The sequence below is a fragment of the Maylandia zebra genome, linkage group LG11 (genome assembly GCF_041146795.1).
Source record: "Maylandia zebra isolate NMK-2024a linkage group LG11, Mzebra_GT3a, whole genome shotgun sequence".
NCBI classification, from domain to species: Eukaryota; Metazoa; Chordata; class Actinopteri; order Cichliformes; family Cichlidae; genus Maylandia; species Maylandia zebra.
Genome location: NC_135177.1, coordinates 31,907,624 through 31,934,828, shown reverse-complemented (window position 1 = coordinate 31,934,828; position 27,205 = coordinate 31,907,624). Strand labels below are relative to the sequence as shown.

The 27,205-nt window shown below is 39.1% G+C and overlaps 1 protein-coding gene across 9 annotated transcripts in view; it reads left to right on the top strand.

The window, feature by feature from the left end:
• Positions 1-27,205, top strand: part of cspg5a (chondroitin sulfate proteoglycan 5a) — a 58,947-nt gene that overhangs the window by 16,248 nt on the left and 15,494 nt on the right. For all 9 annotated transcript variants that reach the window (XM_004560172.4, XM_004560171.4, XM_076890206.1 and 6 more), the window contains exons 2-3: positions 5,555-6,539; positions 22,315-22,503. In XM_004560172.4, coding sequence (XP_004560229.1) covers positions 5,555-6,539; positions 22,315-22,503 — 1,174 coding nt within the window. The remainder of the gene's footprint in view (positions 1-5,554; positions 6,540-22,314; positions 22,504-27,205) is intronic.

The following is a 27,205-nucleotide window of genomic DNA, read 5'->3' as shown; positions in this document are numbered from 1 at the left end:
TGTTTACTATACAGTGAATATAATTGTGAGTCTGAGGGAGTATCTGCAGGTTTTCACGATCCCAGAAGCATGATAAGACCGCACACTGAACTTACATACAACAGGCCCCAATCTCATGATATTGCAGCTTTAAACTTGAAGTGACATAGTCAGGTGAATTATGGTCCTATACTTATGTGTGCTGATGTGATATTTTTAATTATAAATCATAAATTTGCCAGTCTATCTCTACAGTTTTCATATTTTATTAATTTTTTAATTTATTTATCATATTCAAGGCTCATTATTTGTAATTTTGTGGTAATTTTTCAATAATTAAACATGTCATTTGGGCAGTTACAATTTTCAGATATTTTAATCTTTTTCTCTACCAAAATATTCAGTAGCCAGATGTTTCTTTTTTTTCTGCACTTGTGAAGTGACGCCACTATTAGATTGCAGCTTCTGACTATCTAAGGGCGTGTGTTTGTTTTGGTCAGACATCTCGTCATAGTCATAAAATTTTGGTGGCAATGAGATTTAACGAACTTCTCGCTGTGTAAGTGGAGATAACACCGAGTGTTCAGGAAAACGTTTAGAGATTAAAATGCCCACAGCCTCACCATCTGAGATTAACAGCAGTCAGCAAAGATCCTCGCAGATATCCTCACATATGCTTTTTGGAGGAGGCTGTTAGCCAAAGCTCCTTACAGGACCAACAGTGCATTTATTCACTCATTGGTGACTCAACTTTGGTGACTTGAATTAGTGCATGCCCAAAACAGGTTACATAAATGTGATGTCAGTCCTTTTTATGAGTGCAGATAATAAATGGTGAATATTGCAGTCAGACTCAATATTAATATTAAACTCCAGGCTGATACGATCTTTTCTTATAAAGCAGATATGATCTCTCTTCAGATAAATATGTCATGCAGAAGACCTTTTTAATATCTTGTGCTTATTAAAAACTCATTGTGCATAATGTTTTCTTTTCTATTGGAGCTGACTAGGCCTTGGTCTCTGATACAGTAGTCAGTTAATTAGGAAATCTTATCGTCTTAACATGGAAAAATATTTTTGACTGGAACCATTACTATTGCATTTGAGCCGAAAGTTGGATCTAGGAAAATGTAATAAACTAGAGTACTAAATCAAACCATCGCCGTAACAAATTTAGTCTGAGTCACAGCCTGATATGACTTGTGTCTCTGCCAAAAGAGACTGAAGAGCCATTTTATTTATTTATCATTATTCATTTATCTTTTTTTCCTCCGAATAAAACTACTACCTGCCTAAAAGAAACAGTTTTCCAATGTAAATTTCTATTAAAACACTTCATTATCAATTAGTGGCTTATAGCAAAACTAGCAGGAGATATAGTAGCAGAGACGTTAGTGAAAAAAATTCCACTATTTACCAACTGACGGCTGAACGTGTCAGTCGGTAAGAGTCATGTCGAGAACATTACTTCTATGTTTGAGATCAGTTGGGAGGTTCTCTGTGATTGGTTTACTGGAAAGAACTGGCACATACTCATTCTGAAAATGAAGTGCAATGTTTCATTATGATTTACGGTATAAATGGCATGTTACACTACAAATTTAGGTTACAGTTTTCTTACAGCTGTCGAGACATTGTCTTGTCTGAGTCTCCCCAAGATCATCACCTCCCCCCTGCAGGGCACCCCCAAATCCCTTCCATTCTCTAGTCCTGTAATCCCTAATCCCAGCTCCTCACCATTCAGAGACATTAGTGAATTATTCTTTTAATCCAAAGAGGGAGCGGCAGCAAAGCAGCTTTCTGCATGACTCAACAAGCCACCCTCGGATGAAGTAATCGACCAAAGGATAAGGATACAGCCAATCATGCCTCGTTTTGATTTGTTTTACTAGCCAGCCTCCTTGAGCCCACTCTGTTCGTTCTGTAATGACAAATAAGCTCCGCGTGTGAAGTCACTGTGTGGATCACTGGTTTGTGAAACTTAAATTCTCTGGAAAGCGCAAACAGGACCAGCTGAATCATTATTGAATATGTATGTAGTTAATTAACAACAGATGTTGCATTTCCTTCAGATTTTCTTGTTACGTTGCCAATATTTGTGTTCCCATGATCTGATTTTAAGCCTCTTCCTGGTGATAGGCAGAGTACATTGGTGTTAGATACCCATAAATAAGCATTCACTTTGTGCTGCTTTGCTTACAGGGCCAGGTCACATACAAAAAGATGGTGATGTTTTCGGTGATCTGTTCCCAACCCCTGTTTCAGTCCCTTGATGGTTTAATATTTCATAGTAATAGTTCTGATCTCACGGCTTATTTGGGATCAGCATTTTTCTTCTATTTCTGGATGCACACAATTTTTTATTAGCTAAGGCTGTTTCACAAGCCAGGTCATAAAGGGGAGCTTTATTTAAGGCAAAGTTACTGCATGAGGTGAAAAAGATAGTTTCCACCTTTTGGATGTTGATTTGGCTTTTTTATCAGCACAGTTCATCTCATCAAGGTTATTTAACTACCTTAAAAGCTTTCTGATTGTCAGATGTAAAAATCTCTAAGGTAGAGATGGCACGATACCACTTTTTTATGTCCGATACCGATACCGATATCATAAATTTGGATATCTGCCGATACCGATATGAATCCGATATAGTGTTTTTTAATCAATAAAACTGCTTTTTTAATATCTTGCTGCATTTTGTATAAGTTCATACTCAAGTTTAAATAATCAACAACACTAAAGCTATTCTGTTATACCTGTATGTAAAAAATACACTGCACCCAAAATATTTCATAGTTCAGCTAAAATGATCAATCTAATAAACTTAAACCTACTCCATCCTTCCTATTCTGGTATTTTAAAGAGTATTTAACAGAAATATTAAGCAACCTAACTAATAGGGTTTCAAACTCCCAGCAAAAAAAAAAAAAAATAGGGAACCACCCCCCACCCTCCACCTCATGATGCTTAATCAACGTAATCAACTTTAATTTGATGCAGTGTGGAAAAAAAATACAGAGAAATAAATTATTTTTCAAGAATAATTAAATAGATTCAACATCTTTCTTCAACAGAATTGCAGACTGCACAGATGGTATCTTCCCAAAGGAAAAAGTACTATAGCTTACTAGGGTTTATTAGACTTAACAGTTACTATATACAGTAATGGACTTCTATATATTTTACATCAGATTAAAACTTTGGGTGTAAGATTCAGATAATTATTTATTAAAAGCTAGACATTTTAAATGAGAATAAGAAAGAAAAGTATGTCTTTGTGCCCCCCTTTTCCCTGTTCATACCCTATCGGCCCCCCTGGCTAAACTTTGCTAGATCCGCCCCTGCACAGTTACCAGTTGTCAGCTGCATAGAAAAGGATCCTGGTGTAGAAAGTAATATTAAATACATTCTAACAATAGCTTATCAAGGTTAAACGTGCTGCTGCTGTTCAGCCGCTGGTTTCCTCTTTCTGGTGCAAAGTGGGCCAAAAACAAAGAAGAGAGATGGACTTGCGACAGAAAAGCCGATCAGCTGATCATTGATCAGTTTCATGATTGAAGTAGCAACAGGAGAGGGAAGGAGAGAGAAGAGGCGCTCCATAAATCGGTTGTTAAGCTTAACGCTGGAATGCTTTACAAACATTCAGAGATGAACTTACACACTTGCTTTACTTCTCTCTGGGATAACTTCCTCGGAGATGAAATGCCGGTTTGGTAGGGAGGCTACAAATACACACAGCCGCTCTATCACGTGAGCACACTGCTCTGACGTGCTATGGTTATGAGCCGAGTTACGCCATGTTGCAAGTTTTGTGAGGTGCTTTTTTGATATTTAATGGATCGGATTACATTTTTTATTTCTCTCCAATATCCGATCCAGTAATTTACGTCAGTATCGGACCGATAGCGATATGTAATATCGGATTGGTCCATCTCTACTCTAAGCAGGTATGCTGCATATAACGTATAACATGGTGGTCATTAAACCCATTGTTGCATTGGAATTTAGAGGAACTACACTGGTAATAGGAGTTTGTTTTAACCTGTCTTAGAGCACAGCTTTCTCTGATGTTGGTACACAGTGGTCCAGATGATAACAAAAGAAATTTGAAAACTGCAGTTTTGGCTTTAAATTAATAATCTGTGGTAACTGCAGCCGGATTAACCTGTTGGGGGTCCATGAGCACAAATTTCCTGTTGGGCCTCTTTTGTTATAATTTAATTAAGGACAACTTAGTGTAGGAATACATGTAGAGCACAGAGCCTTATAATGAGCTAATAAAAATGGGGTTATTTGCTGAAGTTGTGACAAAGTGGTTCAAATATTTGTGAATTAAATCATCCAAAAATCAAAACATGCTCAGAGGGTTTGGGGCTTTCGGGATCCTCGGGGAATTGAGGTTATCATCACCTTTTAGTCAGCAGTACAAACATATCCAAAAAAGGAATATTAACATAGTTTGATCATTGTTTTTTTTTAAAGTGTATTTTATGGAATTTCTCAGTCACTGTTAATAATGCAGTCACTCAGCGTCAGAATCATACAGTTTAGGTCCTACAAGTCAAAGCAGCTATGTTTCATAGAAATAGGTTAATTGGAGGGTTAAAAGGTTTTTAATGATGCAAATTTGTCTCTTTTCGGGAGCTAAATTGTTTTCACCTCATTAAACTCTATGTTTTCATTCAAGCGGTACTGAAGCATGACTCTGCTCACAGTTTCAAAAAGAAATTCATGCATAATGGTAAACCCCAGTGTTTACAATTATATCACCTTCATGGCTTGAATATTCATAATGCAGAGTGATATTTATGTAAGGCGGCGTTTCCCATGGGCCACTTTTCAAATGCTAACAGAGTCGATTGACAGCTTTGGCTGCAGTTCACATAGAGGCCGCTGTAGATGTAGTAATGAGTGAATAAGAGTTAAAGGGGGCTAAATGGCTAAATTGCTTACACCTGCTTTTGACAGAAGAACTGTATTTTATTTTCGTTTTTGCAGTGTTGATCATATGATTAAACTGAAATGAAATAATACAGATGTCCATTTGTTTTTTCTTGCAGTGAAGCGGATTTTGCTGAGAGAAAAGGTTGCACTCTGCTAATGTGGAATTATGACTTATTAACTTGAAGGCACCTTTTTTTCAAATGATGACTTCAAGAGATGCTATTGGTAGTTAAATCACACCAGAAACTTAGGCTGTGCAAGAGAAGCAGCTAAGGTGGTCAAAAATGACGTCTGTCAGATGGCTTCTGATCAAGTATTGTGTGAAATTAAAATGCAAAATATCAAAAAGTAGCTTGTAGTGCTGTTACCAAATGTTACTTAGTAAAAACTTTTTACTACATTTTAAACCCACATAAAAAATTAACAAACTCAACCACATTCCTTGTCTCTGAACTGAAAACTAAAAATATTAGAATTTTCTTTTTTTAGATCATCTATTTTACACTTTTGGGCCTCTTCACTCTGGATGATTTTGCAAGTGGCGTCTTCCAGAGAGTTCAGAAAGTGGGAATTCTTTGCTATTCCAAAATTCCCTTCTGTTTACTTTACACCTCTTTCTGTGTCTTTGCAGGAAACGCTGTTGGGATCAATGTCACTGAGCCGGATAGTGCGTCCAATGTCACCTCCCTGCTTAATGAAGAGGAAGGGCCAATCAAAGTCAACAAAATGTTTGCTGTGGTAACTGGAATAAATAGCCCAGCCACCCCTGAGCCAGTCAGCACCGTGACCCCAAGGGCTGGCCGTATCCCCCGTGGCGGCGAGGAGGAGGAGCAGAGTAGTGGCATGTTTGGTGAAACGGTGGTTTCCACAGTAGAAGATGCCAGTGTGGCTACTCCACCACAGCTCAGCCCCGACTCAGCTGAGACGGAGCATCTGTTGCCTAGCAACCCACGCAAACAGGGAGTTGACGAGGGCAAGGAGGAGGATGATGATGAAGAGGAGCGTCAGCCACACACTGACCCACCTTGGATCCATGCCAAGGACACAGCTGTGTTCGACCTGGACCACCTTTTCACCACAACCGCTGCCCCACCCCCAGCCGCCACTAACCCCTCTAACCCTGATGTCCTCCACGTGGACTTCTTTGACCCCTCTTCTCGTGGGCGCAACCTAGACCTCGCCCCCGCCTCACCTTCATCACTGGCCCATGAGCTGCAAGGTGGCGACACAACCTCCTGGGCAATGCCAGATACTTACGACTATCTTACACCCTATGACGACGGTGTATCCCCCACTGCTGATGAGTACACCTACAGCACCACAACTGATGCTTATGACACCGATGAAGATCTCCGACTTGCTGCTGGGTCTCCTGCTCGTTCCAAGCCACAGCTTCCCGGGTCTGGCTCATTCTTCCCTGGGGGGTCATTTCCTGGTGCAAGAGCTCCAGTACCAAAAGACCCTGTGGTAGCCCCTCCAGCGGCCTTACCAAATGGATGCCGTGTGGGCTACCAGATGATAAACGGAAGTTGCCGCTCGCAGTGTGACATGCTGCCCAACTATTGCTTCAATGGAGGACAGTGTTACCAGCTGGATGGCGTGGAGGTTTTCTGCAGGTATGACACATGACGATCACTCAGTCACACCAGCCTATACAAACACTATATGAAACAAGACCAAACCACTCAGCAGGTTCTGTTAGTGTGCTTTAACCTGCCTCAAAAATATCACCCACTTAATACAAATGTAGCTGTGTGAGGCTTAAACGGGTTAACTTATTTGCGACTGTGTTAAAAAATAAACAAATAAATGTGTTATCTGATAGGCTGAATGGAGCTTCAGCAAAATTCTGATTTAGTTTTCTGCTTTTTGGTTAGAAACATGTGGAAAAGCTCAGAAACAAAATAAAAAACAATGCATTTTAAGAGCATTTTATGAGGGAATGGCCCCCCATTTGCCAGAGCTGGACTTTGCACAGACTCTAATAAACAGGATTTTATGAACACACATGCATAAAGTTGAAGGCAAAGTTTTGTAAACACATACAAAGACTCTCTCAGATGTATATAACAAACTGTAAATTAGATGCTATCTTAAATTTAGGATCTCATATTTAGGACCAGTTCTGTGTCATTACATTACGACTAGCTTCTCGGGCATCAGCTACACGCTGCATTAATAACTTTCCTCGGGACTCAGTCCAATGGGGTTGCTGTGGAGGCGAATCTAGGTGGAGGTCAAAAGTCAAACGGATTAAGTGCATCATTTATGAAAATTTAATGTAAGCCACTGAGCATTTTCAGGTCAATGTGAGCACTGAACGTCAACTATCAGAGAGCATCTGTGGATCAAAACATTGCCTTGTAGTCCTGTCCACATTCAGATGAGGGCAAAATCATTTCACATTTAAAATGACTGAGTTCTGAATAGTAAGATTCATTCCAGCCCCGGCTTTGTGCGCCAAACTAAGGGTTTGCTTTTCAGAAAACAAAACTGACTTTTGAAAAACACAGACAGCTGTTCACAGCCCTCACTCCAGCTCTGAAAAACTTTCTAGGATCCTCAAAGAGTCTCAATTAACATGTTGATTAGAACAAAAACATAAGGTAAGGCTTTGGTGTTTGTGCTGTTACACACAGCTCTGGAGACTGGAGAAATTGGAGTGACGATGATATAGATCACACAGCTGTCAACTAGGAGACCACATCATGTCCCTTGTGGGAGTTTTGGTTTGGTTTAGTTTTGTTTTCACTTTAGCTTTCATAGTTTGGTCAGAATCAGGCGCTAAAACTATTTGGTTATGATTAAGAAAATAAATTGTGGTTTGTTTTAGAGAAGGCAAGTTCACAAAAATGCGTTAAAACTTGACACTGGACTGAGATCAGCTGATATGCAACACTGCAGCTGTGGTATGCTTGGGTTTATACAACTCAACAAAGGCATTACCACAATCCAATCACATCCCAATTTCCCTCGGGATGAATAAAGTATGATCAATCAATCACTCAATCAATTATTATATTATTTATAGTGCAGCTCAAACTTAATATACTTTAATCATACAATTAATCATACAGAATTATTTTCACTGCATTTATACCCGCATTGTGCACCTACTTTAAAGAGAGAATTGTTTTGACCTCTTTTTCATCTTTATATTATTAAGTACTTTTCAGTATGCAATAAATGAAGTCTTTGAGGCTGTTGATCACCTAATATTTTATTTTATTTTAATTTTTATTATATTATATGTTATTATTTATCCATTTATTTTGAAAAACAAATACTTAACTATTCATGCATTTAAACACGGGTACATTTAGTAACGCTGCTGTACTTGGTGGGCCAGGTGGACCCTCATCAGCGCATGTTGGCTGGTACTGAGATCGGCCGATATGCAGCACTGCAGCTGTGGTAAGCTTGCATTTATGTAACTTGAAACAGGCACTATTACCGCAGCACAGTCGATGCAGCTCAAGATTAATATACTTAATTAATAATTATTAATTATTAATATGCTATATTAATCATGCATTATCAAATTCTCTGTGCTTACACCTACTCTGCACTGAGTATTTTCTTTCATCATGCAATAATTGTAATCATTTCTTGTGCAGTTTTTGTTGCTCTTGCTTGCTTTAATATGACTGTACATTTAATATTTGACGAGCTAACTGCTGACACAACAGCACACTCGAACACCTCATTTTCTTAATGTGTGTATTTTATTCTGGCATTTTAAACTTACTAGCAGGGGCACTAAAGTTTCTTCACTATATTTAAAGGATATGCTTTTTGTTACAGTCTTCATAACCATGACTGTTTCTTGATGCAGCACAGCCACTAATCTGCATCAGACTTCTCAGTTTTGAACTCTTTGATGCCTCGTTCACTCAAAGGTCAGCGTTGTCAAGGCAGCTTGCAAAAGGTTAATTGTATGAACTTTCAAAATTTGTGTGTCTATAGTTGAAGTTTAATGATTTCATCATAAAATTTTGCATTTTTCTCTTCTGTGATATATTAAAAAACAAACAAACAAATAAACAAACAAACAGAGATTCTGTGATTTGTAAGCAGCTACTAACTAAAACAGTTAAAAGGAAAACAGCTACACCAAAAACAAAAATCAACCACAGCACACCAATGATCTCTGATGGTGGCTCGTCTGTGATTTTACACACATTTTCCCTTAATTATGAAAGGAATCAACTAATCGGTGAGAAGCTACTTCTAGTTGCTGAACAGCTGCATTGATTGACATGCAAATTTATGCACAATGGTGATCAGCTCCACCACTGGAACTCAAAATGTTGCTCTCATTCACATACACCAAACACACTAACAAAACTCTGTATGCACTCCAACAAGAATGTAACATTGTGAATAAAAAGCCCAGATTTACCTTCATTAAAGCAACAAGGTCAGCGATTTATCCCCTCAGCTTACTTTAACTTAATGGACCACATCGCATCTCATCAATGTGGGACTGACTGCCTTTTATCCCATTTGGTCATGACTTCTTTCTTAGCTGTTGTTTACCTCACTTTCCTGAAATAAATGTATTGCAGGTAGTGGTGTTGTAAAGAGGAGACGATTGATTTAATGTCTGGTTTGAATGACGTTGCATCAAAGTTACTTAACAGAACAAAACCCATCCCAAGTATTTAAATTTCAAGTATTTTTATATATATTTTTATCACTGGGGATGATTCAGGAATCAATCAAGTAGTCAGTATGTGGTTGATGTAAATTCAGATTTAGATGTGGTATTATGAGCTTGACGAGTCAGTCACTGCTAAATGTCACTTAGCTGTCTCTCTGGTATGGTTGCTAAGTAGACAATTAACTTTATAAATGGATCTATTTCTGGAGACTGACTGGCCATGATTATTGAACAGTATGTCTCATGATGCACATCAGTTCACATTATGCAAAAGTGGATGGTGCACCACAGCTGTAAATCCTGGGTTGCATTGTCTCTGGACGGTCTCACCGTACTAAGTCCTTAAAGGTCACCGTTGCTTTTATGGAATGATGCTAATTCAAATTTATCTTTTCTCATTCATCCTTTGACTACGATGACCTGGATGACTGAGAACCTTCACAGACAATTCACATTTATAGTTCACCAAATTTGATCTCGATATGAAAAAATTGGGTGAATACATATTTCTATACTACAATCACAGGTGTTTCTAGAAGAATACGTTCAACACATGTGCACTAGACAACACAATGGCAACCTCCTGACAGCAACAGGAAGTGATGCTCTGTTTTGTGATTGTCAATGTACAGTATAAACAACAGGACATAAGTATTGTACACACAACAAGCATCCAGTTTACTTTTCAGGCACATACGCATCCCATGTAGCCTCAGATTTTGGGCTGCACTTAGACGTCCATACAGTGGTCCATACGAACCTTCACAGGCATGAGCAGGTTTTCAAATATATGTCGCACAGATGCTCAAGGACACTCAGGCATAGAAACCATGAGTTTGAGCACATGCTTTACTTCAACTTGATCAGTTCTTCTTAAAACCTGCAGTAAATTAAAGCTTAACCTACTGAATAAAAACTATTATTATATATATTTGCAGACGTCATGCAAACATCATGCAAACAAGTGTCAATTTGGCTCTCAGAGAATTACAACATAGACTTAATCTCAAGTATTTTACCTGCTTTTAGTATAGTAATTTCCAAATCAATAAAACCTAAAACCCTAAAAGAAAAAAGCCATTACGGACCGAGCACGACTGAAATAATCATCTCTGTTGCATGAAATCAACAGATTACAAATATCATTGACTGAATGGGAAATGGAGCAAAGCTCACTCAGCGATGCTGAAAAACTCTTGCTAAGCGGACAGTGTGATCCAGATATTTAGGGCAGATTTTGGGCTTCAGTCAGCAGATAGTAGCACTGATGAACCTCCTGAGAGTGAGTCAGATGAGGGCTGAGAGATACTGAGAGGCGTTTGACTGCTGGGCAAAAGCTCAATGTGGGTCAATAGAGCGCTGGCACAGATGAGGACCAATATGTTCGTCTGTGTGTGCGTCTGATTACACATGTGACTAGGTTTGCGTGTATGTGTCTAATTGTGTGTATGTGTGTGTGGTGTACATTTCTGTGCATGTGTGTTGGAGTTGGAGCTGGACATGGAGCCAATTCAATTACAGGGGGATGAATGTTTGGACCTTTGACCCTCTGCAGTAAAACTCACGACCCTTTGAAGTGTGTTTTACTGACCTCAGACATGCCCATCATATCTCTTTTAAAGATAGAATTACATACCTGCAGAGGTGCAAAGCTTTCCATTTTCATCATCAGTGCTTGTAGGTATGGGCTGCACTGCAGTGGTTAGCATTGTTTACCTCTTTAAGCAAGAAAATCATCTGTTCAAATGCACCAATTCACCATCCCTTTCTGTGTGGTGTTTGCATGTTCTCCCCGTGTCTGCATAGGTTGTCTCTTTCTCTATTCTACACTGGCTGTAGGTTAGGATGTGACTATGAATGGTTGCTTGGTAACCTCTACCCGACTAGTGACCCTGACCTGTATAAACAGTTTAGAATATGGATGACTGCTATTGAACAGTTTCTAAATTTATACTTTTTATTAATATTTAGCAAATAATAATAAGGCAAAGTATACATTTCACTGAATGAAACACAGACAGAACAGCTACTGCTGGTAGAATGACTTTGAATGGGCACTCTATTGATTTTACTTGTTAAAAGGGATGTCACAGCTTTTGAAAACTGTTGGCTGCAGCTTGATATGCTGATGCACTGTTTCACAGCACTATTGCCTAATAACAAAGACGTCCCCCAGTTTTGATCTTGTTCCTTATCTTAGGCTAGTTTTCTGCTTTTACAGAAAAGTGCTGTGGGCCTAAATTGCTGCATTTCAAATAATGCAATAATGTGTGGCACACACTAATAAATGACTGAACCATTTATACTTTTGTGTGGTCATGGAGGTAATTTCACACACAGCGCAAAATTTGAACAGCATCTAACAGCAGATGTCCCAGGTGGTATTCAACAATGGAAATTAACTAAACATTAACATTAACGACTTGTGTGTAATGAAAGCAGAGTTTCTAATAAAATATGTGCAATTCAGCATAGCTGGGCCTTCAGTGAAGTTCCATGACTGGGATTTATAGGAAGCAGTAGTTTGATCAATACCATAGACTAAAAGTTGATATATTTTAGCCTTTTCTGCTTAGAATATCCCTTTTTTATGCTGTATATTTGTACTTCAGAGTCAAGGTCAATGTAAGGATGTAAATATATATTTTACGTGATAAATACTGAAGATTGGAGATGTTTCATTAACAACAAAAACGGCACCAGATGGAAGTTCCTGAGAAGTTTCAGCTCCACTGCAGCCTGAGCTGTCTTGGACACACACTCGCACTCGCCTGTCTGTAGCAAGCTGAGACACCACATGTCAGAGCTGTCATTTTCTTTTCAACTAAAATCACATTTTTATTGGTCAAGTTTACTCTGTTTAAGCAAATTAGATTCTTACGTGGCCTTCAGTTTGCACATGCATTTGTGACTGCTTTCATTTTGTGAGATGTTAACTCTAAACCTCAGTCGTTATAAACATACTGCAATGTGATATCTTGTTTTTTAAGCTATCTGAGGCATCTCCGGTGCTGGCTTCCCTTGTCCTCCTGACTGATGGGATCTGACAGCATTAGTGCCATAAATTGCCTTCTCCTCTGGAGCTGCAGGACTGAAAGGACCATATTCGGAGAAACAGATGAGAAATCTGAGGGAGTGAAGAGCGAGGGTATGCATCAGGGAAAGAGAAAGAGAGGAGAGGAGAGAGTGTTTATGTTCTGCTTGTGGTAGGGAAAGCAGATTAATGGAAGGAGAAAGAAAGTGACATACAAAGGAAATCAAAAGAGTGATCAGGGAAAAACAGAGCGAGAAACTATCGGCATGAAATAAAAAGGAGACAGATATAAAGGGAGAAGTGGACAGAGAAAACAAGAGGAGGTGGAGGGGAAACTGACTGAGAGAATGAGTCAGAACCTTATAATGTTTGCCAGTATGGAAACGACTTGGGCGAGCCAGGTCGAGTTTACTAGTGTATGTGTGTCTGTGTGTGCGTCTTGCAGCTTGATATAATTAAGTGAGGTTTTGAGAACCAACAGCAGTTTGCATTCATTTAAGATTTCATGATCAGGACATGGAAACACACAAAATACCCACTTAGATGCACACAAACACTCAAATGCTCTCACACACTGGATTATGGGTGCATGAGGGATCACCTCAGAGTCACAGAGCGTGGGGGTCATGGAAGCAGCTCGGAGTTCAAACACACAGGAGATTTACAGCTGAGGAGAACGCCAGGGAAAAAAGACACGCATGCATTAACAGACACAGTTTGTTTTTGCCAAAAATCTTGTCTGACATAATGAATCGCTGGCTGCACACACGCATACATATTCACAAATTTGTTTTTGGCCAGGTTTGTCTAGCTGCAGGTTAGCTATGTTTCGATTATTAGCTTGTGTGTACACAGAAATGCAAACAGACACACACACACACACACACACACACACACACACACACAAACAATTCCAATCCAGGTTTTTTTCTAATCTATTAATCACTGTTCAGAGTCCATCATATCTCTCTGTCTCTGTTTTGGTTTCTGCATGCTCTTATTTTGAAAGAATTGTAAAAAATAAATAAATAAATAAATAAAATAGTCTCTCCTGCATTTTTTTGTGCTCTATCATAGTTTTCCCCCTTTCCACAAAATCCAACCAGATGCTCAAAAAGATGATTGAATTGCAAAAGAAGTTGTGATTTAAGAATATAATCACGACACTTTACTACAATTGAAAAAATGAAGTAAAAATGCCAAAGAGGTAAAAATATGATTGCACACCTGCTGGTTTTTGTTGTTGTTGTTGTTGTTGGGTTTTTTTTTTTTTTTTGGTTGTTTTTTTAGCAAAAATCCAATAAAATCAAAACCATCTGCAGTCATATAAACCTAAAAAAACAAAAACTGTGAGAAAATCCAGTTAGAGAGTTTAGTAGCCTGAATCAGCTGTGAGATGAATCAAATGTAATGCAGGTTTCATATGTTTATATCCCCACAAAATAGGTTTTGCTTATAATCTTGGAGCCACAGTGCTCAATGTAGCTCAGCTAGTATGGTTAGTGCTTCATCTTAGACTCTTTAAGACATAAACATAAGGTGGGTTGGATTTGGCTGCCAAAGGTTCAAGCTATCTATTTTTATTCTCAGCTATACTAACAACACTATCTGCACTGAAATGGTCAAGTTCAGCAGAAATAAATGCTGGGTCCGATCTCCTCTCTACATTAGTGGTTGTAAGTGGATTTTGTTATCTGTTCACCAACATTTCATTTTTTCATTTCATTATTTAATTGCATTAAGATGAATCCATTTGTCAGCCTGTTTGGGAAACCCAGAGCATCGTTTGATCTAATTTACTGTATTCCTCTCAGGGTCACACACACAGAAGCTTTCAATGCACACATCCCCCACGTAATTCCTATAGTTAGTGTGACATGGGACACATCTGCAAATCTGTAATTGGTTTGCAGTTTATAGTGTTGCGTGGGTGCTCTCCAGGGATACAGGGGTTTTATGTAAATAGGTTTTGGTTACAATCATATCTGCAGCTCTGTGCTGAGTGACTCATTTGCAACATTAAGCAGCCTCAGTTTATTTATAATAGCAGAAAGCTGAGTACTTACAGTCAAGCAACTCTGCAGAAAATGATATGTAAATGTGACAAGCCAACTGAATGTGCTTAATTGGGTGTTTATATTTAGATGTTCCAAGCAGGCAAGCATATGCACCAATATATGTGCGTCCTTGCCTAGCTTTACCCTAAAATTGGAGCAACGTCGTCCAGCACAATGCCTCTAAACAACACTGTTTCTGAAATTTTTTAAGCTAAATGTAATACATTGATCGTGTTGTGACATTTCAAATCCCGTTCTGTTTTCAGTTCAAGGATTTACCTTCGCTGGATGATTGAATGGTCCAGTTTTTAACCCTCTGTGGCTGCTAATGAGGTTATAATGGTTTCATCTGCATAATGGAAGCCGATGTGGTGATATTTTATTTAAGCTGGTTTGTTTTGAATGTACTGCAGATGATGTGATGCCTCAGGGAACTCTAAGTGGATGGCTAATAAAGAGAAAAAGCATCTGACCTGAAATAATACAACAATGCACATTAATAAACCAAAGTGGCCGGGATTACAAAAACAGTGTCTCTTTGTTCATTTATCTCTTTTATTTTTTGAGTTGTTGCAGAGAGCTCCCTTCTTAATAATCAGTTTTATTTTTCATTGTCTCCTATCTGATTATCTAGTGTCTCATGTGATTAAAACAACAGCAGAAAAGCCAGTAAGTGGTGAAAGGTGTAAACGCTTTCAGCTGCATGGTGTTGCACACAAATATCACAACAGTTTATTGAAACAGTGTAAAGTTGGGCTAAATAACCTACTCTTTTTTTTAATCAGAAGCCGGTGCTCAGGTGGAGAGAAAGCAGAAGATCTAAAAGCATTTATGAGTCAAATAAGTCTTTGTTACTGTTACAAGAACAAAACATAGAAAACATCCAAACTCAAGACCAACTCTTAGAGATTACCGATTCTGTCATTGTATATGTGTATGAAAAGCTCGATATAGCTAATTCCATTGAGCCAAGATCAGAAAGATTTTCTATAAACTACAGTTGTCGAGACATTGCTCATGTTCTAGGACTATGGCGGGGAAGTTAGAAACTAGGTAAGCCTCAACAAAGGTTTTAGCACCATAATTTGGTAACCACACACCAAATATTAACTGTTAACTGTCTAAATGAAGACTTATCTGTCCCACTTTATAACACTTAGTATGTTTATATATGTAGATAGATTTAATCTGAAATGGGACTTTATGTGTCATTCAGTACCCGCAAGGACGTGTTTGATTGATTTTAGATTCATTCTACAGCCTGACAACCTTCAAACAACTTTCTTCAGACAGATGAATGAGAATAGAATAGAATAGAATAGAATAGAATAGCCTTTGTGTCAAGTATTTAAAAAAACTGTGCAAGTTAACTAAGAAGTGGTTGTATTTGGAAATCAAAGAAACTCAGATCAGAGCAACAATTCTTGATTGGACTGAGGTGTTTCTGACTACACAGAAAGCAGAGTCCTGTACATACAGAGGGTAAAGTCTTTGAGTGCGCTGGTGAAGTCAAGGGTATTTTTCATGTACCCTACTTGATTCTAGCCCATTCAAACATAATTTCCTTGGTAAAACAAAACCAAGAAGCCGTGAACTTTTACTCTCTGTCTTAATTAAATTTCTAGTCTGATGAGATTCTCTTTGCATCCAGTGTTTCCTCGCTCTTTCCGTCAACGTTTTAAAACCAGCTCCAGTTTTATAATCCTGTCCTCTGTCTGAACCTTCCTAGAGCCCTTAGGAAAATGAGAATGTTTGTTTTCATTCAATAACAGAAACTCAAAGTTTTGTTTCAGAGCCAGTATCAAAGCTTATGTTTTATAGTTTTCAGACGCAGCGTGCCGTGCCCTCTCCTGTCCTCCGCTGGCCTTTAATCCTGACGTTCACCTCTTTCTGAATGACTCAGTTTTTCCCTTCATACTCATTCTGGAGTTATTGCATCAGAAAATGTGTTTTGCTTCAAGGAAAACAATGTTTGAAAAAAGCACAGCTTTTAATGCAAATCTGGGACTTATGCTAAAATATTCAGGAAACACCCAGCTTTGCTCTCTCTTGTCACCCCAGATCCAGCTCTTTTAGATAAGACATGTTTGGTTGTTTCTCCCTCTAACCTTCCAAAGACCCTGATAAAATATGCATCTCCCCTTTGCTTGTTCTCTCTTTACTCTGCAAAATAATCACTTTCCCTTAAGGAGGGTATTAAACAACAAAAACAGAAGAAAGCACGGGATGCCAACTGCTAAAAGTTGAATATGCTTATCATAGTTCTTCATGGGTCCACCTGGTTTTAAGGTGAGCAAGTTAGGCTATATTGCATGGGAGCTGCATGACAATTTGTCCAAAATCTGAGTAGCAGTATCTGCTTTTGGCTCCAATCCATCGATCGTAACCCTTGTGGTGTCCTCGGATCAAAAATGGTCCCTAGGTGAATGACAAACAAGCATATGGAAATCCCGAGGACACCATTGCTCTTGCACAGTTCCCTGTCCTACCCTAACTTGTTTCTCATTACCCCCCTCATATCCTCCATTCTCACCCTCCATTACTCCTTATCAAAGCTAGCAGGGGGTCCTATTAGCCATTCTGCACTGTTGTCATCCTCTGCAAGTTAAATAAAAACTCTGTCTGCCTCACTCAGCACAGCAGGCCAGCATAATCAGGTAAATATTGAGAGGATTTGTTAGCTCTTTGTAATGTGGCTCAGGATGCCCCAAGTCTAACTCCGATATATTACTGCCAGGCTACAACGTAGCTTTAAATGCGGCTGTGGTGAGCCGCGGCAAGGGAGATAATGATGGGTTAGGGAGGGGAAAAAAACTGTGCTGTGGGACACAAAGGGAAGGGCTGTGGGATATGTGGGAAGTGTTATAGAAGGAAGGACTGGGAATGAGGGAGGCTGTCTGTCATATCTCAGCCAAAGTGGAGTTGGGTGCTTTTGAAGGAGATTTAACAGTAAAAGTTTTTTCCTCCCTGATCAAGGGTCTTTTCCAGTTTGATTTCACCCCTTTTCAGCTGGTGGGGACGCGAGACTTTTGGAGGAGGAAATTCAATCCTAAAGATTCTCTTGGAAATTCAGCCAAGCCAAGCCAGCCGAGTTATTTCCTCCTGTGTCAGCCTGTTAAGCTGTGTTCCAACAATCTTAATGGAGGAAGCCGGAGTCATTCTTGCTGTCAACACATCCCACAAAAACAATGGAATTAGCTGGTAGTTCAGCTTTCAGTCATTTCTTTTTACTTTTCTACCTTCTTTCTCCTAATTGATTCCAAGTGCAATCAAACTTTAAAACAGGCTTTTATTCAGTACTTAATAATTACTCGTGATGCTTTGAAGTCTTGATGGCATGAATTTTCCCACAAACATCTCAGTTGGTCCTTTTCATGGTTCCTAACCCAACAGTAACAAAAATGACATCAGCTGACTGCGGGATTTCATGGGTTTCTGTATTGGCTTGATTGGCAAAGACCTTCCTCTGTCAGAGTAAGTCATTCAGATACTTTACACACTGGATATAAGAGAAATGTTGCTATTAGCTTAGTTCTTCTGTTTCACAATCAGAATTTAAACTAAAATCTCCTTAAAGTTTCTGGAGGATATCTTGTGTCACAGAGTCATTATTTACATCACAGAGTGAGCCCCGTTCTCAATCCCAGGTCATCAAATACTGACGTCTCTGAGACAGACACAGGCACTGGTGCCTAAATCAATGGCTCTCTTCGACAGCATGTCTCTGTGTCCTTCCCCTCAACCCCAACTAGCCCACCCCTCCCTGAGCCTCCCTGGTACTGCTGGAGGTTTCTTCCTGTTAAAAAGGAGTTTTTCTGTCCCACTTTTACCAAAATCTTGGTTCTCAAATCAAATCAAATCAAATCACTTTTATTGTCACATCACATGTGCAGGTACATTGGTACAGTACATGTGAGTGAAATTCTTGTGTGCAAGCAACAGAGTTGTGCAAAATACAATAATGTAAACAAGCAAAATACAAGAATGGCTACATCTGAAACTAATAAATATATGTACAATATATAATAGTATATGCATTTCTGGATGTGTATACTAAATATTTTTCTACGTGTGTGTGTGTGTGTGTGTGTGTGTGTGTGTGTGTGTGTGTGTGTGTATACACATATTTTACAAATTAAATAGAGCAAACAATAAATAAAATATATAAAAATATACAGAGTTGAGACATGTGCAAAACAGTGGCATTACTGTACAGTATGGAGTGCATAATGTTAAAGTTCCAGTAGTGAAGGTGAGGTGTCTATGACGTGTTCAGCAGTCTGATGGCCTGATGGAAAAAGCTGTCTCTCAGTCTGCTGGTACGGGACCGGATGCTGCAGAACCTCCTTCCTGATGGAAGTAGTCTGAACAGTTTATGGCTGGGGTGACTGGAGTCCTTGATGATCCTCCCCGCTTTCCTCAGGCACCGCTTCCTGTAGATGTCTTGGAAGGAGGGAAGCTCACCTCCAACATAACCTCCAACCTCCAACCTCCAACCACCTACATAAATACAATTGAACTGAACTGAATTGAAAGATGAGTTGTAGCAACAATGAAATAAGTGTCCTAGTCCTAGCCCTGGTCATTATTAAAGGATATCATTAATAATAATATTGCTCTCCTTGTTCCTTTATCATTATTGTTAATGTGTCATATTAAGTGTCGTGTCCTTAAAGCCTTAAATGTGTGGGTAGCAAAACGTGAACTTAAACCTCAAAGGAGGAACAGCAACTGCAGCCCCTCTGTTGATGAACTGTCCCGTTTTCAAACATAATTATTAATTATTGGTATTCAATATCAGCACAGCCAGTGCATCAAAGCACCGATGCCAAAGGACACCTTGCTTGTATCCTTGTCCTAGCAGCTTCTGACACAACGTGTAAAGTATTTGATGGGCTACAATGGGAATGTGTTGGCAGGAGAGTGAGTGCATAATAACAAGTGTTAGCATGGTAACACACTAAATTAAAATGATTGATTATTGATGAATTTGTCTCAGTTGGAGTTTTGGAGACAAGCTGAGCTGTAAATTTAAATTCTGTTCTCTCATTTTGATGTTGATGAACTTTTGTGTATTACACGAATAAGATAGATCAGACTTTGGCTACACACTCATTACAGATAGGGTCATTGCTGGCTTTCGTTTTGCTCATTCCTTTACAACTATAGCAAGATTACGATATTCGACTCGGACTGCTGTGTTCAATCCTAACGTCAAAAAAAAGAGTAAAAAAAAAATACAGTTGCACAAACTGAAAGGAGAGACATAATTCAGCTGGAGGCGCTTGACAAAGTGCAGGAGGAGGAGGAGGAGGAGGAGGAAGGAGAGACAAGAGAGATGAGGGTGGAGATGAAGGGAGAGAAAGAGAGCCACTGAACAAGAAAAGAAATCTTTAAGAAGACAAGCAGCAGGAGTGAAGAATCAGGAGGGGGAGTGAGGGAGGGAATGGGAGAAAAATAAACGGGGAACTGGCCACTAACACAGAATGGTGTCCCTCCGGACCACTCAGAGCAGATGTATGTGTCTGATGGCATGTCAGCCTCACGTCTGCTCTGTTTGCCGCTCAGCTGGGTTGCCATGGTGACTAGCACATCCTTGCTCGCCTTCTTCCTTTATGCATCCGTCCCTTTCTCCCCCACCTACACCCTCCCTCTATCCATCTTACATAAACCTCTTACTTGTATGAATGCAGAAACACTCTGAGAGTGAATTCAGTGAAGTCTACATTTTTAAAAAAAAGTGATATTGGGCTTCATCGCTTCTCTTTCTTGCATACATGCACGAACTCAAAACGTCTCCTGGCATGTTGCCAGTGTTTCCTTCAGCTGGCAAAATAAAAGCATCACGGATTCAGGAAGGATACAGGAAGTGAGCCAGTGAAAGAAGCCTGTTTAACATGTATGGAGCTCAGTCAGAGGGTATGAGCACCACCAGCACCTTTAATCACTTTTATGGTCCTCCGTTTGTGTAGATCTGTAGATCTATGGATACAATACGTGACACAGAGAGTAGCGGAGATGCAGCCAAAGCCAAAGCTGTCACCACACGAGTATTAATTAAGGTTACAACATGGCCTTTTCTGAATCTAGAGTCCCTGGAAGGTTTAAAATGGTTAATGCAATCATATATACCCAAATCAGAGATGCAATTAGCTCAGCTTAGCATAACAACTGGAAACATTCAATCTAATCTACTGTCCAAATATCAGAAATACACCTAATCAACATATGTAGAGTCGTTCATTTTTAAGTTTATACACAGGTTGTCAAAGTTTGGATGGATCAGTACCATTTTAGGACTGCTTGTTAATAATTCACACATCAGACAAATTAAATTATGAATGGCTGCTTTTGGTTGATGATGACCATTCTTTATTCTGGAATGTAGTTTTATAAACATGAGAATGGTAGAATTTCTTTGTACAAGCTGTGAGTTTAGACAAAGCCAAGGTAGCTCAGCTAAGCTTAATACCTCACAATTCTAGCTCTGTGACACACACACACACACACACACACACACACACACACACACACATTAGTTCTATTGATCTCCACATTTAACTGTTGGCAGGAAAACAAATGGGTGAAATTAAACTAGACATCACTGAGCATAGTTGGGATAATAAGCAAAAGTCCTTTAAGGCAAAAATGAACCTCCACTTTTTTCATCTGCATTTTTGCACTTGTGGCAGTGAGGTAGTGCCTCTCTGCAGCATCACAGTCTCATTAAGTGGTGAAATAGTCATTGCCATTTCACACGCCAAACAGTCTGTAGACAAAGCCATCTGCCCCTGTCGTTTATGTCCCCGGGCGGACACCGTACTCCGCCAAATGGCTATGAAGGGAGTCTGGGACTTGCATGGCAGCTGTGTGTGTTTTTGTGTGTCGACGTGTGTGTGTGCACACAATATACATCCACACATGGTTGCCCATATGTTTTGTGTTACATGTTCTAAACGCTAATATCTTTTCTGACTGTGTATGCGTGTGTTTTTGTTTGATGGCGAGTGTGTTTATAAAAAAAATCACCTCAGGCTGTTTTTCCTTTTTCACTTTCTATTTTCAGACACACATAGTGATAACTTTGTATATTTTTCAATAAAGCGTTCACAAACCTGCCGGCGACAAACGCTCTTCTAGTAGATGGCTTTACGCTGAAGGTTTATGTAACACGCATCATGTTGTGGAACATTTGGAGGACTTTTGGCAGCATGTAAAGAGCCTCCTGAATTCCCACATCTCTCTGTTTCTGATTAAAGATAATCAGAAGCAGAGAGGAAATCCTGAACTTTAATGAAGAGACTTTGAGTACGGAGGCATTCACAGCATGTGTGTTCATTAAATAATTCTTAAAAGCCAAATGTATAACTTGTAACTGGCTAAAACGTGAAACTGACAGGCACACAAAACTCGCAGAAATTGGTAAGACATGATTTTAACTCACTGATCTCTTTTTTCCTTCCCTTTCTGCTCACAACTTATTTCATTTCACATTCTTCACTGTTCATCGTCCCGGTCATATCTTTTTGTTCTGCTCTGTTTCCTCCCCTTGTCCCCGATTTTACTCTCTATATGTAATTCCACCTGACTCAATTTCTCTCTCAACCTGTCCTCTGAAACCTCTTTGTCTGCCTCAGATGCAACGTCCAGGACTACATCTGGCACAAGGGTGCCCGTTGCGAGTCGGTGGTTACTGAGTTCCAGGTGATGTGTCTGGCCGTGGGCACCTCAGCTCTGGTAGTCCTGCTGCTCTTCATGATCATCGTGTGCTTCGCCAAGAAGCTCCACGTGCTCAAGACAGAGAATAAGAAGTTGCGTAAGCGCAGGTGAGGAGACGACAAAAGTCTGAAAAAAAGTTGGTTTTTTTTACCCTTATTTGGTTTGTGCCTCAAAATAACAGCATGTAAAGATTAGTACCGCTGATGTGTGTATGGTAAACAGGACAGTGAGAGCATTTTGGGGCCAAAATGGGTAGGGTGCACTGGTCTCTTACAAACCAGTAAATAATTATGATCATAAAAAGTGACAAAAACAAATGCATTTTGTTTCAACTAGGGCAGGACATCTTGAATAAACATTCAAACCATGATCATCCTACATAAAAATATTCACTGAGTAGCAGTAATTTATTAGTTTAGATCAGGGGTGGGCAATTCCAGGCCCCGAGGGCCGGTGTCCTGCAGGTTTTAGATCTCACCTTGGGCCAACACACCTGAATCACATGATTAGTTCATTACCAGGCCTCTGAAGAACTTCAGGACATGTTGAGGAGCTAATTTAGCCATTTAAATCAGCTGTGTTGGTTCAAGGACACATCTAAAACCTGCAGGACACCGGCCCTCGGTGCCTGGAATTGCCCACCCCTGATTTAGATTCTCATAAATACTTTTTTAAAAGTGTTAAATTATATATTTGGGAATGGGTGACTTGGCTCTTGCCAAAGTAACATTTGAAGTCACTTTTCGCTTTAGAAGTGCTGCTAGGCAGACACAACCAAGTCCTTTGATATGCAAAGCTCACCTTGTACTGTTGTTCACATTAAAAATACATATCTTTGCCCTTCTAACTCTTCAGTACTAATAACGAATAATCCAAAATCTCAAAATCTTCCTTTTATTTAAAAAAAACCTGGAAGTTGTTTATCTTCCCATTTTTATTAAATACTGGATCTTCATCCAGCTCAAAAAAGAAAGGATCTAGTTGTTTAGTCTATCTTCACTCTGTCTGGCAATACCACCAGCCTCTGCGTGTTAGATATATTTTTGTTAATGCAAACAAGAGCTTCCAGAGAACAAAATAAAAGATGGTTTAAGTCCGCTGAGTAGGGAAATTCTGAAGAAGAAATAAACAGATAAAACCCCCTCTGTCATGTATCCTGCAAACTCCACACTCAACTTTCACTTACTTCATTTTTTTTTTACTTTAAAAGATCAGTCAAACAAAACTAAAAACTGGGGCCTTTGGGCAATATGATGCAGCAGATTTATTATCAGCTACTCGGCAGTCGCTGTGTCTCAGCTGCAGTACATTACTCCCTCCATCGATGACTCAACCAGAAAACAGTTTATTGGCTGGCACTGCCGTTGGGCCAAAGTGCCACCCTGGCTTGTGTTTGTGTGAAACGACAGAGAGCGGCTGATGCAGAGAGAGAGCACAGGGGAAAATAAGTTTGGTAGAAGGAATCTAAAAAAGATCTGTTTGAAATATCTGAGCTCGCAAGGTCCTTGGACCAGCATGTCTGAGCAAGTGATGAAATCAGTGGTGTACAATAAGAAAAAGGAAAAAGTACAGAGTTTAAAACCGCAGCAAGATTGTTTTCAGAAGTTTGGCTGTGAAACATGTTGATCAACAGGCGGCAAAGACTGAAAATAATAATAAGAACCAAGAACAGCAGAATTTCAATGAGTATGATAAGCACCTCCCATTGAGGGATCCTGCCTCTTTTTAGAGAGCACTGATCTACAACAACAATCTCTGATTAATTTAAGGGACCCAAACCCAAACTTGATATTATTTGAGAAACAATTTCTGTTTTTTGTAAAAGTTACATTTTAATTAAGAATGTTGCACCATTTTAATTTAGATGTTTAGAGGTGATTAAAGGGAGCTGAAATCACAGAGTGAAGATTTCGTAAAATGTCCGAGGCTCGTAGCAGAATTACAGAAAATATTAGAAACGTAAAAAAAGAAAGGCAGGTGAGGTAAACAATAACACGAGTCTTCCTCTCTCAGAGACAGGGCTGCAGAAAATGCTTGTGTATTTTTTTTTTTTTTTACAGCAATTACTTCTCACATCTCACAGCAAAGTTTTCAGGAAAGAATGACTCAGAACATTTGAAGTAAAAGAGATTCAGTGCTGAGCTCAAGGACGAAAGAGTGAAACTGCAGCTTTTCTGCAGCAGTACAGCGACTGCATAACCACAATCACGACATGCAGATGTCTCGCTGGGTGGTTATTTGGGCTTGTTTTGCAGCCAGTCACTGAATTGATCACGACCTCTGTATAAAGCTTGTCAGAAACCGGGCAATGATCCTAAGCACAACTGAAAATCTACAACAGAATGGTGGAAAGGTGAATTTTAAAAAATCTAAATGAGCTAAAGCAACAACTTAAAGAAGTGTGGACTAAAATACCTCTACAGCAATGTCAGAAACTGCCAAATCACACAGTAATTAATTATTTTGATTTATTGGTGCTTAGGTTGGATCTAGAATCACAGGGTGTACTGGACAGGAAATCAGGTCTGCACAGTGACATGTGAAAACATTCCTTTTCACATGAATGTACCTGTGTAAGTCATGTTATGCCACCTTCTATTCAATTCTTGCCACATGTGTGATTAATATGTTGTACTTTAAAAAAGGAGTGCTACGCTTGTGAACTTTGTAAAAAAAACAGACAGCAGAGTCTGTCCTTATTTTCTGTCATACTATGACAGAGGTGAAATGGCCACATTAAACATGGCCCAAAATTTCAAGTAATGAGTTCAGTATATGCACTAATGAACTAATCCTTGTGAGCCAAAAGCTTGGGCACCAGAATGTTTTAAACACCCAGTTTCACACAGATTTTTTTTCAACTGTCTGATGTCAAAGACAGAGCGTGAGCTTCATATGGGGGGATGAACTAAAACCACCTGTTTCATATAGATGGGCTAGAAAAAGGCCCAGTGTATGATATATAAGGATTATTTTGAACTGAGAGTCATGCAAAGCAAGGAGAACACAAATATATAGGCAAAAATTAGCTTAAATATTACAGCAACTGATTTTTTATTTGTGTTTAATTCATGTATTTTTAACACGTGTCAAAATTTTTGACAACAGTGGAAATAAATGAATAATGTCCTTTTACCATAGACTTAAACCTTTGAGGTTAATAGGATGCTTGGTTATAGAGTCAAAAATCGAGGTTAGTCTGAATCCAGTTTCTAGGACAGAGAATAGTTTAACGCTATTTAAAGTGAAGCTAAGAAAGAAAAATACAGGTATAAAAGTAGGAGGAGAAGGGAAAAGCCAACAAAGAAAAGGCAAAGAGACGAGGACAGTCTGAAGGAATGCAGGAGGAAGCCAGGGGTGGGAGGGGCGGCATGGAGAGCTGATGGCGAGCAGCCGGCTGAAAAACTGATGACAAGATAGATGCGGCAGGCAGTGCAAAGAAGAAAAGCAGGAAAGGTTTTGTTCTGGTTTTGAGGCATCGCAAGTGTTTTTGATGCATGAAGCATATTTGATGTGAAGGATTTTTCACCACCACTGTGGTTGAATGGTTTCATGTGGTTCAGATTTTTAAAAATGTTTTCAGCCTAATGTTTTATGATTAATTGACCTGCCTCATTTTTGAACTGCTTTAAACATTTTTGGAAAAAATAACTGTTTTAGTTTCTTACAGCACACGGGGATGTGTCGAGCATTTTGCAATCATGAAATCTTGAGATACTGGAGAACGATTAGCATTTCTTTTTCAGTCAGTCACTGAAGTAATTACTCTGCACTGCATCTTTAATTACATTGATGTTACTAGAGTGTATAGAGAGCTCTTTAAGAGTTCAGATGTAAAGTTTTGCAGATTGAACCAAAAGTAATGAATATCAAAATGTTTAGTTTTTAGTTTAATCACAAGAAATAAGAAAATTAAACATTAAAGAATAAGACTTAAAAATGAGAAACGTTTGTGCATACTTCAAAATGCAATATGGGGTCAGAACATTAGAAACACACATTTTTTTTGTTAAAAAAGTAATTGGGGGCTTTTATTTTGAAAAAGTGACATATTAAAGGATGCTGATACCTTTCTACAACAAACTAATGGATTTTATTTTGATAAAAGATATTTTCCTGAACATCCTGGTCATTTTTCACAGCTTTAATGCATTGCATCCTAAATGATTAACACCTATAAGATGTGTGTTTTTATGTGAGTGTGTGTCATACCAGTAAACATTGGGGCAGAAGAGCTGTGCTGGATTCAGTTAGATTGCACAGATCACTCCCATGTATCTAATGACCTGACCACTGAAGATAATACTTGGGATATTTGAAGACCTGTATATGTATATATGTGTTGCAAAGAATTAACTAAAAATGCTCTAATATAGGAACTGCTTTGGCCTCTAAAACACACATTGTTAGTCGTGTTCAGGACAATTTATGGAGTTAATGAGGGACCTTATTCTGTAACCACGGGACACACTTGTAAAAATGCACAACGCGAAAAAAGGCTGATTCTTTGATATACAGGACAGTGAAGGAGAAAAAGAGAGTGACAGACAGATTGCAGGGCTGGACTGAATACAAGAAGAGTGGGTGGGGGTTGTTTCGGCATTGCTTTGCCAGTCCTGGCATTTTAGTGATGATCTCCCTAGCAACAGAGCTGTTGTGGATGAGAAGCATCACGGATGCAAATGTGAACCCAAAGACCGGCTCCTCATCACCAGATCCCACGCTATAGTGTTTATTTTTAGCTTCACTGAGAAGGTTATCTTCCTGCTAGTCATGGTAATGGAGATTATGGACGATGAGGATGATGGT